The 16,911-nt window shown below is 31.6% G+C and overlaps 1 protein-coding gene across 3 annotated transcripts in view; it reads right to left on the bottom strand.

Moving 5' to 3' along the window:
* The window catches only part of LOC126847069 (zwei Ig domain protein zig-8-like), a 131,521-nt gene that overhangs the window by 14,625 nt on the left and 99,985 nt on the right, over positions 1-16,911 (bottom strand). For all 3 annotated transcript variants that reach the window (XM_050587294.1, XM_050587215.1, XM_050587135.1), the window contains exon 4: positions 14,382-14,542. In XM_050587294.1, coding sequence (XP_050443251.1) covers positions 14,382-14,542 — 161 coding nt within the window. The remainder of the gene's footprint in view (positions 1-14,381; positions 14,543-16,911) is intronic.

Here is a 16,911-nt window from a genome sequence, read left to right on the forward strand (position 1 = left end):
AAATCTTGAAATGCCGTAAGCGGTTAGTAAAATGTGAGCATATATACTAAAGAAACTAATGAACTAATGCGCTCAAAGAGATTTTGTCGAAGTAAACTTACGCAGGTACCTGCAAAGTATGACAAAAAAAAAACGTTTACGGTTATGCCATAAAACATAGATATATTTATATTTAATACGCTTTTGCTTTAACAATGGTTTTTATAACAAAAACAATACAATACAAATTCTTTTTTTGTTTTATCCACTCATTAAAAAATAATTAAAAAAAAAACAGTTTTGTTTTAAAAATAATTAAATTTATAACAATAGCACTACGGCTTCAGTTGTTAATTTTTGTCGTTAAACTTTAGACAAAATAGGTATTTACATCGTTAAATTCGTGTTGATAATTGGACAAAGATATTATGTTTTTCGCAGTTAACCTAGCTAAGGTAAACCAGAATTATAGCAATATAAATATTATTCAATATAAACCTACAAGTGTACAAATACATGCTGTATAAACGAATCTCGTACTCGTCCATTACGGACTAGGGATTTTTTAGATTCATGGAAAAGCAATCGGATATAATTCGCGGTTGCGTTCGCGTATAAAGTTTTCGACTTACCGGTTTGAACTTCGATTCGAGGAAATACAAATGTATACATACATATTATATATTACATCGGTACGTTGGTTCGCGGTGTCTGCGTCAACTTTGTGTTATTCGTGGCTCTTCGAAGTCGCCCCACAAAAATTCGATACTTTAAAATTTATTGTCCACGGGCTTGTGTGACGACACTATAAATTATTATGTGTGTATAAATATAGCAAACAAGCGGAGTTGGCGGCAGTTTAAGAAACTTGAGTTTGGCGTCGTCAAAACAATAGTAATTTCATCAGCAGCAGCAACTGTGCGTTTTTCGATGAACGACTACCATAGGTCTGACTTCCGTAAGTCGTTTGGCGCCCATAAATCGTTTGTATTTGTTTTTACAGCCGGCGGTACAACGCTACGCTATTAATACAGGCGCATTAAGTAGCTCATATAATCATAACGGTTTTAATTAGAGCTTTGCACACCTTTCCCGCCCCCTAACATGCCTTTAGAGAACCTCGAATGAATATTCAACGGTCGGCAACCTCCAAGTCGGCGGCCGAGAGCGTCGTTAAGCGGCGAACAACGGTTTAGCTTCCGCAAGTAGGCGTGGTCACCGTCAACAGTATAATATTATAATGTCCCTATTGTCGTTATTGGATTAATTACCTAATTAATAGGCGTATATTCGGTCATGCCCGCTTGAGTATGACCGAGACAAATACATGTGATTTTTACGAGAGCAAAATACAGAGCGAGTTTCCAATTGAAGAAAGTTTTTAAATTACTAGTTTCATTGAAAAAATAACGTATAAGCGAAGACTCGTTTTTGAAAGAAAAAAATGGTCACTTCTACCCTTTTAGTTCTAATGGCTTCAATTATTATTATTACTGTGGTGTTCACCTAGCCTTTAGTATCATAGACGCGGCCAAATTAATGTCATTGAGAATGTATAATATATATTTTGCAAACGTGACCGGGTCGTTATTGTATCGAAGCTTAACCCGTGCACGTGAGACGAATGCAGTAACTACAGATCGTAAGATTTGTCTTGGTCATAATACTTAAGTCGATGTAGGGTTTTGCAATAAACATAATATTACACAGTAGAAGTTTTCTCCACGTGTTAATCTCGAGACAATCGCTTGCACAAACTTGGCAAATAGTATTTTAAAACAATAACTGCTCATTGACACTTGCACTTTGTGTTTTAAATTTATAGTTCTGGTTATAAATTTACTTTGCTACGTTCTACATTGTTTTTTATAGACACGCGATTTTAAACAAACCTTTTATGCATTGCGTTGTGTGCATAAAACATCAGCCGTGAAATTGAAAGCCCTTAAATATTTAAAACATTATTGAATACACATTGGGCTCGAAGTGGATTTAAGACCCAAAGTACATATATATTTTTTAAAAAAACCCGTATAGATTTACACGCCCAAAATTATGTATATAGTTCATAGCTTTTTGTATCGGGATGTACCATAAAAGTCGGCCACTGGGTGGAAACGCTACGCGTTAAGTTTAGCTCTCAAAAGGGTTCTGGCCGGCTTGATAGGCTGTTTGTGAAATTTGCCTATTATCCGGATCAAAAGTAGCGGATAGAAAAATAACCAAAAAGGCTTCTCCAAAGACACTGATTTATTTTTACCTTCTCTGAGTTAAGACTTAGGAGCGAAACCTATGCTACTTCCGGAGGTACTTTTCACCAAAAAAAAAAGTTTTAACCTTATAAAAAAAAAACTACCGACCAAACAAACCAACTTCGTTTTAAGAAAATCCTCTCGATAACGTAATTCCTTAAGAGTAGAAAGGTTTATCTCGTACACTTGAACAAAACAAACTAAAAAGTATGTATGATATACAGTGTGTTTCACAATGATTCGACAGATGAAATAACTTTTGTTCTAATAAATACTTTCAATATTTTTTTTAAAATTAATTTATACTCATTTGCGCTATAAGTACCATGTTTTTTATTGCATTTAACTTATTTACTTTTTTAAATAATGTTTCTATTTTTTTCAAAAAATTTCAAGATGACTATTTTACTAAGAATAATTTGCTAAAAAATTTGACTGGTCGATAACCAGATTTGGATAATTACTTTTTAAGTTACTAAAGGTTAAAGGGTAGGATGGGAGGTGGAGTGCGGTAGAGTAAGCGCGTAGAGCTATTTTTATCTGCACACGTTACTCTACCGCACTCCACCTCCCATTCTACCCTTTTAATCCTTAGTAACTTAAATAATAATTATCAAAATATGGTTATCGATCAGTCATTGTTTTGAGCAAATTATTCTAAATAAAATGGCTAAATTGAATTAAAAAAAAAAAATGTAACAAAAAAAATAGAAACATTTTTTAAGAAAGTAAAATAGTTAAGTGTGATAAAAAGTGTGGTGCTTATAGCGCAAATAAGTATAAATTAATTTAAAACAAAAATCTTAAAAATATTCACTAGAACAAAAGTTATTTTATTTCTTTGTGGAATCTTTCTAATCTTTGTGGAACACCCTGTACTGTTGTCTTGTGTTATAAAGATTTTTGCGAAATGAACGGTAAAAAGCAATTGCTATATTTAAAAAAAATGTTTAACCAAATGATTTGTATTTGTATCTTATAAATTGCTACTTTATTTTATTGTATTCAAGTAGTAACTAAGAGCGGATAAATACTGACATTTCGTAGGAGGAGGAGCTCCTGTCGTATGATAACCGCGTATAATATTTTATTCTAATTTAATTCATTCGAATTTCTTAACCACTGTTGAACAGACGTGAATTAATTCGCAGTATTTCACTCATTAAGCGAAAGTCGGTCCTATAAAATAGTATACCAAATTGGATTATCGGGTATACAATAGTTATTAATGTATCAAGTAGTATACTAAGAGCCACAAGTATTTTATACTTGATGGTATTAGAAGAAAAAATGTTTTACTCGGAGGTCTGACATCATCTTTGAATTGGTACTATAAAATATATTAATTCCGAATTTAAAACAATACCGGAAAGTTCTTAAGCATGCCAATTACTAATTGACGGCATTCTATCACCATAAGATTTTGCTTACATTTTACCAAAAAAAATCTAGAAGCTATTATCATGATCAAAATATGTCTGGGATGTTTGTCACCTTTATAAAACGATTTAGGTTATTTAAAAAAAAAAACTTAACGTCTTATAATGATTAATCTAATTATTATATTTGAAAGGTCCAGAGGTAAAATTACTTTACAGAAATTAGTCTATATTTTTTTGTATTTTCATTTTGTAAAACTTGTTATTTACTTGTACTGTACTGAACTTGTATTGTATAAATACAATTTGTTTTAAGTTTTTGGATGAACCTTCATACATTTACATGGAAATTTTTTTTAAATTTATGTTTCAAGTTTTGCTGTAAAGTGGTTTTACCCCTGGATCCTTCAACTATATTATACCCAGCTGAATACTCAGTAATATTTATAAAAAATATGCTATTTACTATAAAGAATGCTATATTGTGCGATGTACCCAAAAAAATGCATTATCAATTAAAAAGCTTCTCACTTATAATGTGGTATTTTTTTATATATATGTATAAAATGGCGGTAGAACTAAAATTTATTATTAGGGAGGTAGTTACGTTGGACCGTATTTAAGTACAACAAAAGAAAACAAAACAGAAAATAATTTAGAGGGAAGCTAAACTATTAGTATTGTTTAAATTTTTCAAGCTTATGTTATGGTCGCTAATTATAATTTAACAAACAACAATAATATTTACGCAGTAAAAGAAAATAATTACAAAAGAAAATATAAAAAAAGTACAAGAATTATTCAAGCAACAGAACGTTTGATCGAATTTGTATTACTAAGTGGACGTTGAAATATTTACCTTTTTATGGGTAAGTTATGTACCACAAATCACAAGATTTTGGTTCATCAAACCACGATGTCCAATGCACAATGACCACAGGAATATTGGATCTCATAAACCCCTGTAACCTGCTTATGATTTCGGTGCAGCATAAGGTGTGACTATTGTACTTTTGGGACCATCTTCTTCGCGTTGATTATCAGTGACAATCTGTTGATCGTGTTTTCTTTGTGCTCTTTTTATTGCGTTGTCTCTACTGCTGATGTGCTATATTCGTTTGCGCATAGGGTTTGTTTCAGGTGTTGTTTTTCTTCTACCAGATGTCTTTCGTACCGGCTGCATAGCCAGGGTGTGCAGAATTCCAATTTGTTTGTCTTGGACAATCGTGTGATTGAAAGTTTATATGTCTATCTATAAACTGCCGTCGTATTTTCTGTTAACCAATACATCTAAAAAGGGCAACTTGCAACTGTTCTGTTTTTCTATCGTAATCACGATGTTCGGGTGGGTGCTGTTTAGAATATGTTATAAGAACCGGTTGAGTTTATTATCTTCATACTGTCATAACACAAATTTGTCATCCATATACCTCAGCCACTTCCTCGGTTTATTTTCAGATATCGCTATCGCTTCTTATTCGAACCACTAATCTTGATACACCCATAATTTATTGTTCTTATGATATTCACAAAACTGTTTGAAACATTTACGGACGATTCGGTTTTCCCGATATTACATTGTAGCTTTTTTGCTAAACATTATTCCCTGTTACAAAATGGACAGTTGATTGCACTGACTGATTGTGGATCTTCAGAACTCCGTATATTCTCGGAAAACGTGGTACATTCATTATAAGTTTTATGTGTAATTTTAGTTAGGTCAATTGAAGTTTAGCGTTGTATTATTAAAAAGCAAATCGTGTTTCAGATTATTTTTCTGTACAATAGAATGTTATCGGTCTATACACGGGCTACGACAATGTGCATGGTTAATCAATTTTAGTTCATCTACCAAACAAAACTTTTTGATATCTTTGCAAAAAGAAAGAATAGAATGCTACAAAGGAAGATATCGATGCAAACAATGAAAAACTCAAGAAGAAAGCCAAGGTGTGAACGATAGCTAAATGCAAAAACACAAGAGAATATTGAATTCAGATTTTCACAGATGATTGGAACGGTAACATTCTTGGCAAAAAAACGGTGGCAGACGGCTTGGAAATGGTCCAGGCCAGGCAAATTGAATGATGATTTTTATTTTTCATCTGAGTTTGTCTTAATATGAAACAACAATTATGCATAACATTTCAATCAAGATTGTCGTACACCACATCACTTTAAATTTTACTCACGTTAAATATGTTAATTTTTTAATGATTTCAGACTAAATAAAATAAAACCATTATTAATGATTTTATTTATGACAATATTCGTTCATTTGGATTTAAACAATCATTAAAATTTGATTTGCACGTGTAGGTATATCTAATAGTACTGCCATGTCGTGCATTTAGTGTAAATAGCAATAATTTCTGGTATGTCGGATAGACGTTTTGGAACCTTTACCACAGCTGAAATATGGCTGAACCTCGTTAATGTGATAGAACAATGCGATAAATAATCCCTCGAACTCGAATCATTGCCAAGCTTAGAGTAATTATTTATACCGTGACAGAATATTGCGAACATACAACTTTAATTAGCATTTATAGGGTGGCCTTCGTAAATAGGTGGGTGACTTTTGAATAGGGCCAATTGTATTCAACGATAGTCCGTATTAATATCTCATAGTATAATATTTTTAATATTATAAATATATTATAAATTATCACATTGTCATAATAACATTAAATTTGATTTTAACACAGTTTACGTTAGTTAATTTAAGTTTTAATTTGGAATCAACAATGTTCATTTCTCAAAATATACTTTATGCCTATAAGTATTTTTAGATCATACACTTTTTTTACCAACAACGGCAATTTTTTTTATATGTTATGTACCTCTATTATATTATTTTAATTATAATTTTTAGGAAGTATAAAATCATCTATATTTAATATATATATATATACAAGTTGTTCCGACCCGGCGTTGTCCGTGTATTAGAATATACACACAATCAGCTGATCGGATCACTGTATCCTTATGGTATGAAAAACCTTAGAGATGTATTGATAACTATTGATACTATTGATAATGACATGTTCTATCCAATCAAATTGTGAATCTAAACCTTTCTCGAATTAACTTAATCGCGCACACAAAATTTCATAAAAATCTGTCCAGCCGTTTAAAAGGAGTTTGCATACTTACACACGCACAGAAGAAAATTATATATAAAGAAGATATATATATATATATATATATATATATTCGAGTATAATATGCCTATATAATATGTACAATATTATAATGTTATACATATTATATTATATGATAAAATCTAGTTATTGATGGCAAAAGTTAAATAAGAAAAGAAGTTTGTCAAAACTATATTTGTTTGTCGAACGAACTTTTAAGTACGTTATAATAGTTTGGAATATTTGACACTAATATTTTCACATGTTATGGTTTTTTTATTTTTAAACCCCGAAAAAATGAAAGCGGTACGTGTTGTTTAAAAAACCATTATGTATTTCTTGCATCATTGCTTTTCAGATCCACTCGGTCGACAAGAAAATAATTGGAAGTATTAAAACAATAAATCATTCCGAGTTTTGTGTCGTGGGGTGGTAATCCAAGAACTTTAGCCTACCAAAAACTTCAGGAAAGTGGAGCGGAGGTCAGGAAAATTACACTTTTCCGTAGACCTTTCTTCGTCAGGTTTAGAGTGTTGATAACTAATATCAAACTTTTTCTAAAGAAACCTTTAATTTTCAATTGAGTTCTCACCTATTCTTGAGTTACTTCTTTTATTAGAAACTATATTTTTCAAAATTGACAATATAAAATAGAAACTAACAACAGTGTTTTAAAACTCTTTCCACGTTTTTCGTTTGTTCTTAAATATTATTTTTGTTACCAGACTACAATATTGTAGTATGAACTAATAATTATTTTTTGCTTATTAAAAACATTTTTCGTGTTAAAGGAGGAAAAATAGTACCATAAGTTGTTGAAAAGGCAAGTTGTTAGCCTACCCTACCGACATGAATGAGCCAAATGACTAATTAGTCATAACGTTTCCAATTAAAACAGTCTTTTCGAGTTTTTATTATTATATATAGTATATTATGTATACCTTTATTTAACATTTTTTTAAAAATTATAATGATTTTAAAAAAGATGCCTAAATAAAATATGCTTCCGTGTCAAGATCACCGCCGAATAAAAGAATGCTTTAAATATGAAACAGTACCTACACCAATATTTAGTTATAACGCACATACTATTGAAGGAAATGCTAACCAATTTTGTATAAAAAATAATTCTAAATGACCTTTTTTGTATGCAAAATAACTGTATGAACTATAAATTGCATCTATCATTGCATATATTTTACCATTGTATTTTTCTGTTTAAAATTATGTAAAACTTAAAGTTGTGTAAACATTTTCAAATAATTACTATGCTAATAACGATTAAATTAGAATTTTTGCCTATTCAATTAAATATAAGGTACAGATTGATTAGGTAACTCAAAGTGATATACTCATATCTTAAGTTATAATAATTGAACTTTTATAGATTTTTTTATAAATTATATAAATTTTTTTAATTTAACTAATAATATTATAAAATGCCCAAATATTTACATTTTTGTTATTTTATAGAACCCTATCATTTTTAAAACTTAATTGTAAGGTTTGTTATACTTAAAATTTAAAATAAATTGCTTAAATTATTGACTAGAAGCAGTATTGAATAATTACATTTAATAAATATTCATAATTTTATATTTGATTAATTACATTTAAAGTTAAACACAATTTTAAAGATTTGATAATTTTACACCAAACGTAACGATCAGCTGCGGTGCTGAAGTCTACAATTAACTAAAAAATTGAGCTTTAAATCTTTTTTTAAAATTGTTGTAACAGATTGTAACTCGAGTTTGTCAATTTAGATCCGAGAACCTTTGTAACGTAATAGATACACACTGTGTGTTCTGTTTTGTATAGGTATCGCAGTTGGACCTTAATGTCACTGGTTTGGGGGTTCAAGGGAGTCAGAAGGAATAATTATTGTGTACCACCAAAATATCATTATGCAAAAATATCAACATTAGGGCCGTTTCGGTAGACAAGCGTTAGCGGATGGAATTCTCGGTAGTCATTAGACCATGTCAGCGCAGTTGCAGTATCGATCATGGAAAACGGGAATTGTTGGTGACATGGGTGACCCAGGCTGTGTGTTCTTGGCTCAGAGCATATCATAATGTTGTTTACAATTTATTTGGTCTAGCGCGATAAATAACGAGATATTATTATTAAACGCAGAGATCCCGTAAAATGATACCAAGCGAGGTTAATGGATTATTGTTGAGATTTTTTTGCCATTACATTTTCTTAAAACATTTTTTTTTAGTCAACGAGATTTGAACGCTTACGTTAAGTTCTAAAGTATACACGTCTCGCTAGGCCACCGACCGTTTAGAAAAGTGGAGGGAAATGTTTTTTTAATTACGTGCGAATGCTGTATATCGCAATCAAATGATAATTAAAAAAACACTATACAGGCGCTGTAATTATATTTTAAATGCCGCTTTTTTTGTCGTGGCTTGAAACCCATAATTGGGTTTTGTGTTTATATTAATTGTGAATTTCTCACTAATTTTATATTATATATTTATATAACCAAGGAAACAGAACTAAAAACCATTCACCACTTAAATATGGTAGCCGTTTGAACGTTTTGAAAAAAAAAACGCACACAGCGGCTAAAGCAATATAAAAGAAAAATAATAAAGTTCATCACATGAATGGTTTTCGAATATATTTAAATCCAAGCACTACAGATTTAAAATTTTCGTTTTAAACACACAAAACCCACTACAACACAACATAATGATTTTCAGATCAATCGAATCGGTTTTGGAAATTGATTAGCAGAAAAAGTATTGATAGTTAAAAAAAATAAAAGATTTTTATTCGATGAGACATTATCTCTGTAGATTTCACTAAAAGGGAATATTTTACTAAAATAATTAATTTTTAAAATAATACAAATTTAACATTAAAATTCTCCTCGGTCCTATACAATTTCAAACAGTAGATATAATTGGTGTTGTGAATACGAGATACAACTATTTTTGTCGTATTATTACACTTAAAATGAGTACCAAGTGAGAATAATAATTGAACGAGAAGGTTTTGTAATTTAAATAGTTTTGTAAATGCACGGTTAAGTGTTAGTCATGGAATTAGGCATTCTATACGCCGATGCCTCTTAATAATAATAGTTACATTTTTAGGCCATTACAAACAAGGGCGAAACCAAGTGCGGATGGATAATAAACCGGATTAAAATGCAAATTTATCCGCCAGTATTAGAATATTATAGTTGGTAATGGTAGGAGCGAGACTGTAATTCATGCGAATTTGCTGTGTTACTGCTAGTATAATAATTTTACTCGACAAATCATAAAGCCTACGATAAGGTTTTACTGTCAGTTGAAGGATTAGGTAAGTACTTGTCTTGTTGTTCAGAGCTTAATCCCGCTGTCCAAATGGCGTAGACTTAATTTAATGTTTTCCTAATAAACTGTTTAATAACGTCGGCAGTATTCTTAATACAGAACTGCCGAACAAATTATTCAAAGCCTTCCAACAGTGTTAAGCAAATTAAATGTATAAAAAAAAAAAATATTATATAAGTATTTGAGGGTTGATGTAGTATTATTAATATGTATTATTCGTGTTAGTCATCATTAGTTTTGAGCTAGTTTTAAGTTAATAAACGATTTTTATATTTAAAGTATTCATTATTTGCAAAATGACTAAGGCAGCTAAATATAATTTGACTATTTTTTTGTTTTGTTTTAGACATTTAATATAAGCCCCTGCAACGAATGTTTTATCGTATTTAAATAAGTTGATATTTCAAATTATGTAAAACGAGTTAATGCACTATATAAGCGAGGAATTTAATATGTTATGGAAACGAAACTGCACGAGAGCAAGAAAATACCATTTATAAAGTAACACTGTAAGTTTAAACAGATGTTTCGTTCCCGAACCATAACGACATTATGCATTATTCATTCAACTGCCCAATGTATTTTCTCGTCATATCTGTATTATGTAATTTTTATTAAAAAAAAAATCTTTCTGGATGATACAGCTAAAAAACAATACCAAAAAGTAATAGAAACAATCAATAAACGAAAACAATACCTATATAATATGTTTAGAATGAAAATTCAAACATTACAATAAGCCAGTGTCAAGTTATCGCAGACCCAAATTTATTTAGCTGCAAGAATATTCTGTACATATATTATAGTCTAATCTATGTATAATATATTATATATATGTATGCGTATCAATATTAGGCAACACATGAATTTTATTTTTTAGATTTCTTTAAAATTTAAGTATACACTATTCATGCCTTTGTTAGTTTAAGCCTTTTTTTTGGATTAAAACAATTGAGTTACCTATCTATTTGTATTTAAAAAAGAGAGTACATTTCAAAACTATTTCTTTTTTTATCTAATTCTCTGTAGTCGGTAATATTATGATAGTTATCTATTGTAGGCAGTTAATAGTCGAGATACGATTAGAAAAACTTTATTAAAGTATTAATATTATTTCATGAACTAATAAAGACTGTACATTTTTAAGACTACCGAAGATACTATTATTTCGGGTAAACAATAATTGTACGCTGTGGAATTGGTTTACATAAGACAAGTAATGTATAAAGCTAGATTAAAACAATTGTGGTTAACATAAATGGGAACATAAAGATTGAAAATTAATTCTGTTCTCTGTTGTGAGACGTGCTATTCGCAGAGCCATTAAAGAGCTTCAAACCACGTATATGCCACGCCGGTTCTTTACAATAGAACGAAAGCTGTTTTAATTGAGGCACAAACACCAACATGATCTCGTTTCACATTCACAATGTACTCGTAAACTGCATACTGGATAATATAACTAAAGCTTCTGCATAAATCTTGGGTGCCTACTTTAGACAACAAAAGCACGGTGCAAAACGCGGATATTTTTTGTTCCAATTCCAAAATGTATCGATTATTAGCCATGTATATATAAATTCAATAGGTACTAACTACTACTAACAGCTGTAATCTGAAGATTTAGAAAAAAAATATCAACCGTCGCGTCGTGCTTACTGAAAGAATATTATAAGACGGCAAAACGAATACTCGCGGGTATGTCAACTTGCGCTTATTTTGCATCAGCTGAATAATAATAATAGTGTTATAATACTCTCCGTCTGTTCTTCCCCACAGGCTCGGTGTTGCTAATCCCATTAGCTCGCGTATATGCTCATCCGTCGCACAATAGAAACTGCTCAGAGTGAGGGTGTCCCGCAGGGAAGAGGAGAGGGTCTGCTTATTAAAATAAATAGTCTTAATATGTCATTTATAATACATGGGGTGTAAATTTTCGCACACCCAAGCGTCTAATCGTCTCTTTGGCGCACATAAATTACACGCATGACCAAAAAATAGCATCATTTATAATAAATAATATTAAATTCGTCAGACTGATGGTGTGCCGTACGCTTGTAGTAATTGTACGTGGTGCCGGATAAATTGTTTGTTGTGCTTTGGCCAACATTTCATGATTAGCTCAGTGGTTGAAATTTAGGACTACGAATTTATTAAACGCGCAGACGGCTAATGAATGTGAGTTTTTTTTTTAACGAACTAAAAAGAATAATTATTATTATCTGTCAAAACCACTAAAATTAAGAACGCATGCTTTAGTAAGCTGAAACGTTATTAGTATGGCGTTAGTCAGTGTAATATATTGTCGCGTATCAACTTATTTAGTAAGTTCAGTGTTTGGGTCCATAAAAAGTTAAGTAAAGTCTACCAAGATAAATAAACATGTTTAGCCGAGGGCAACGTATTGTATTGATCATCATTCGTATCAGCATAACAACATTTGTTTTGACGTGTTCCATGTGTCCAGGTAGCAAGGGAAAAAACCGAAAAAGATAAATTAAATTTCATTGAATTGAATTGCTAAAAATTAAATCTGTCGTTGGTAGAATACCATGTTGCCATACAACGAAAAATGTATAACCAATAGTATTATTGATATACATCACTATTTTCGCTCTGCTATTGTGTTTAAGCTTTTATCCCTAAACACATTTATCAAAAAAAAAAAAAAAAACGCATTCTACTGATCAAACAACCCATTTCTTCCTTTACCATAATATTGTGGTCGCTTTGATATTATATTGTAGACTAAATATAAACAAGATACAATAAACGGTTGAAAAATCGTCTTCCAGACGTAAAGTGTAAATAAATATGAAACATCAAAACTGTATTTGAGAACAAATATTTTATTCGCCTCGGCGCAAATATTATATAATATTCAATTCGACGACTTTAACAACGGTATAAGACCCACCAGAGTTAATATAATTACAGCGTAAATACTTTCTTTGTGATTTGTGAAGTGACCTTATTAATTATGATAAATAGCACATAATGTTAAAATCTTACCACCTAATCAATATTATCAAAAAATGTACATTTAAATCTCAAAATGTATTGGTTTGCTATCATTTTTAATCAATTTACACGTAGAGTATAATATCATTCAACCGTATTGTTTGATTACAAGTAGCCAACAGGTACATTTAGTGTTTTGCTTAGAATTTTATAGAGACTAAGTAAATAAAGAAAAAAATACAATAAAGAAGTAATCGGCCGACTTTTATTAGACATTTAACACGGCAGCCTATGTACCAGATGTTATAAGGTATAAAACTGCATCAAGTCCGGAAAAAAATCGGTACAGCTGTTCTATAAATGAACTTTAATACTTACCTCTATAACAATAATAATAATGGCTTCAATATAAGATGAATCGACCTAGTTAGTGTTTTTTATTACATCAATACCGAACCTTACCGATCAGTTCATCCACATATATTTAAACTCTCAATAAAATCTCGAGTCATTGCAATAATAAAGTGTATTTTCCATTATAACAAAATGTTTCTGCTAACAGACAGTTTAATAAAACAACATAACGTTGCCATATGCGATTATAATTTGTACTCAACGGGTAATATAACACCTTTAGTAATTAGAAACCCCGAAGAAATGGTTTTGTAAAAATTAAAAAATAAAGTTCTTAACGTTTGAGAAGGTAGTAAAATTCAATAATCGACAGTTAATATTACTTTTAATGGGTTTAGGCAAATAAAATAAAAAGTCGATCATTATTCGTGAGTGATTTCAGTAAATAAAAATTGAAAACAAAACTTTAATTGTTTAAATACTTAATTAGTTAATTTTAGATACTTTTTAATCAAAACTAACCTAATTAACAGCTCTCAAGTTAAAATAAAATATTTATTGACAAACAAAAATTATAATATAATATTATATCAAGATAATGTGTGTATTTTTAATTTATTAAATATTAAATATACCTATAAAAAAAGGGGTCATTTTTTTGTTATGGTACAACAGCACGTGAAACTTGAAATACTTCCCAATTTATTTAAACTGATTGAATAACAACTAAATAATCCATGGTTAGTTTTTTGATTAAATAATTTTAGTTTAATATTCATTTGATTACATTTAATTAAAACGTGATGAGTAATATTATAGTTTTAGCTAACTGATTTATCACTAAATACTAAATTGATTGAGCAATTGAAATAGCGGTTGAAACTATTTACACTTATTTAATGAATAACGCACTATACTGTTTAATCGGAACACTAGTAAGATATAATTATAATTTATAAGAAAAATGATGCTTACGGTTCTGTTGCCTAAGTTCTTCACTCTACAGTGAAGATAAGCGGTGCGGCCCACCAATCCGGTAACGTTGTTTGGTACAGCCTTGTCAAACACAGGTCCCTCGATCGGAGGCAGTATGTCTTGCAAAAACTCCTGTAAAAACTTCCTGGACGCCGTGGAATCTGCAAACAAATAGATAATAGTTTTAAAACAAGATATATTTTACGGATATTTACAATGAAAGAGACAATACAGCGTCAACAATAGTGTTCAGTTGTACATAAGTCGCTGAAACAAACGTCCATGAATTATTAATATAATGACAACCGTTCGTCGTATAAATAGCAATAGTTTGGTATATTATTAAACAAGGTGAGAAGAATACATTTTCCCAGAAAACCGTTCGCGGGTTAAAGCATATTATCAATTTATTAAGGAAATCACACATGTATTGTTCTCTCGGTGTCAACAACCGAAAACCAAGCTGCTGCTGTCGTAGCTTTGAACGGTATAACGCAATATTATGTTATAATATAATAATTATAATTATTGTTATAAGAGAAATATTATGATTTTTCCAAACGTACCAGATGCTGCCTAAGTTGGTCGCCTCGAACCTTTCGAATGTAGTCCTAATAGGTTTTAGGATGACAATAATTTTTTGTGACACTATTTTGCCGTTTTGGAATAAATGTTTTTTAAATATTATATACTTCACACAAAAATTGTACATAACCTATGTTGTCATTGGTATATCATATTTTTTACCTTATGATTGAATTTTATTGAATATAGAATAGCGTATCGTACAGAGACGCATTACTATCCATTCCAGACGACAGCGTTGGCTGTCATTGCCATATTGAACGGTTAAAAGGCACTTAACGCGACAGCGTTTTCCTCTAGATCGAATTTCAATCGACAATCAGAGTATAATATTTCGACATGGAGAGTTTTATATTTTCTAAATGTAATCTCCGACGTTTGTGCTCGGTTTCTATCAGTCTCGGCGTGTTCGTATTTAGGCGTATCACAGGCGTGTTCCTTTGCAGGTTTTAGCAACGCGGACTCGTGAAAGTTTTGTCGGAGAAAAGCTGTGCGCGACGACCGTTTAGCTGGTCGGTGTTTTTTTTTTTCTCCGTAAGGTCCCGAGGATAATTTTTAGTTGGCGACGAAAATGTAAGTTAACTTGTCAGCGAAAAGAAAGCGCGCGCGGCACCTTTACACGGCGTTTTTCCGTGTCACGAGATTTACTCGAATGGGAGGAGGAGAAGGGGCGGGGCGGGAGGGGTGGGGGGTGCGAGTAATACCTGTACGGAATTTATAATCGCCAAAGTTCGACCCGACGCGACAAACGCTCGCATAGCAAACTTGATAATTCCATTAATTCCTATCGCAGAAGTTATCTCGTTGTTGTGGCGGGCGAACTTATTTTCGCGGTTTACAGTGTACGTTGAATATTAAAAACGCCGCACATCACCGTCTGTACACGACCACCGGCCCTGCCGGCTCCGTCAGACCCGGCCAAGAAGACGGTCGGGAATCATACCCATACACAGTATCGTCGTTGGTTTAAAACGTATTGTAATTACATTATTGTGTTATTGGTATCGCGCGTAAGTGCGTACCACACGTCAGTCCCGCCCCGGAATCGGCGTTTCGACTTAAGCTCGACGCGTATTATCATTACACATTCTCGGTGCGTTACCATTAGGACATTAACATGTAAATTGCTTGGCCGATAAAACACATCTTCTATAGGCCAGACACGCGGTTACATAAGCGTAACGGCTCGCAGTTATAATTACAAAAACAGCGCCCAGCTCCGTTTTGCGGATAAAACGTCGGCATGACATTGCAGACATCAACCCCCCCCCCCCACCCCTTCGAGTCTTTGAGTGCTGCTACGAGGCCGTTAAACTATGCACGTATAATAGTAACAACACTCTACAACAACGTTTCCTAAATGTGTTTTTACCATAAACCACAATTAAACGTATAATTACTAATACCTACCGTTATTATGGAAACGTCTACGCGTAGAATTATCCGTAACGAAGACTTGCGCTTATACGGTATAATATAATTTTAAAAAAACCACAGGCTTTTAAAAAAATGCATTCGGCGAAGGATACACAATGCTTATGGTGATTTTTAAAATTAAATTATTGTTACTATAAATGTATAGTATTATGCATACTAACCCAGTTTGGTTATTATACAGATAAATGATAATAGCGCTAACGATTATGTAAATTCCTAACGTATCCTATAAGTTATGCAATTTTTGTTGACTAATCTATTGAGACATGTGAAAAAGTGACGTACGCGTGTTAAAAAGCGTTTCATTTTGATATTTTTCGATTAAAAACAAAAAAAAGATATGAGAAAATAACAAAAAAAATCAAACGAAGTGTTGCTAATGGGTGGCTTCTTAATAAAGTCCTTCATGTCTATCCTATACTCTTACCATCCAAATTTATTGTGCATCGAATAAAAAAACAAATTGGTATTTTGGAGACTTATTGTTTTCCATTAAGTCTAAACTGTT

Source organism: Adelges cooleyi, unplaced genomic scaffold (genome assembly GCF_023614345.1).
Source record: "Adelges cooleyi isolate 19-005CV unplaced genomic scaffold, UGA_ACOO_1.1 ACOO_flye_CR_arks_rails_tigmint_CR_PRNA_1, whole genome shotgun sequence".
In the NCBI taxonomy this organism is placed as follows: Eukaryota; Metazoa; Arthropoda; class Insecta; order Hemiptera; family Adelgidae; genus Adelges; species Adelges cooleyi.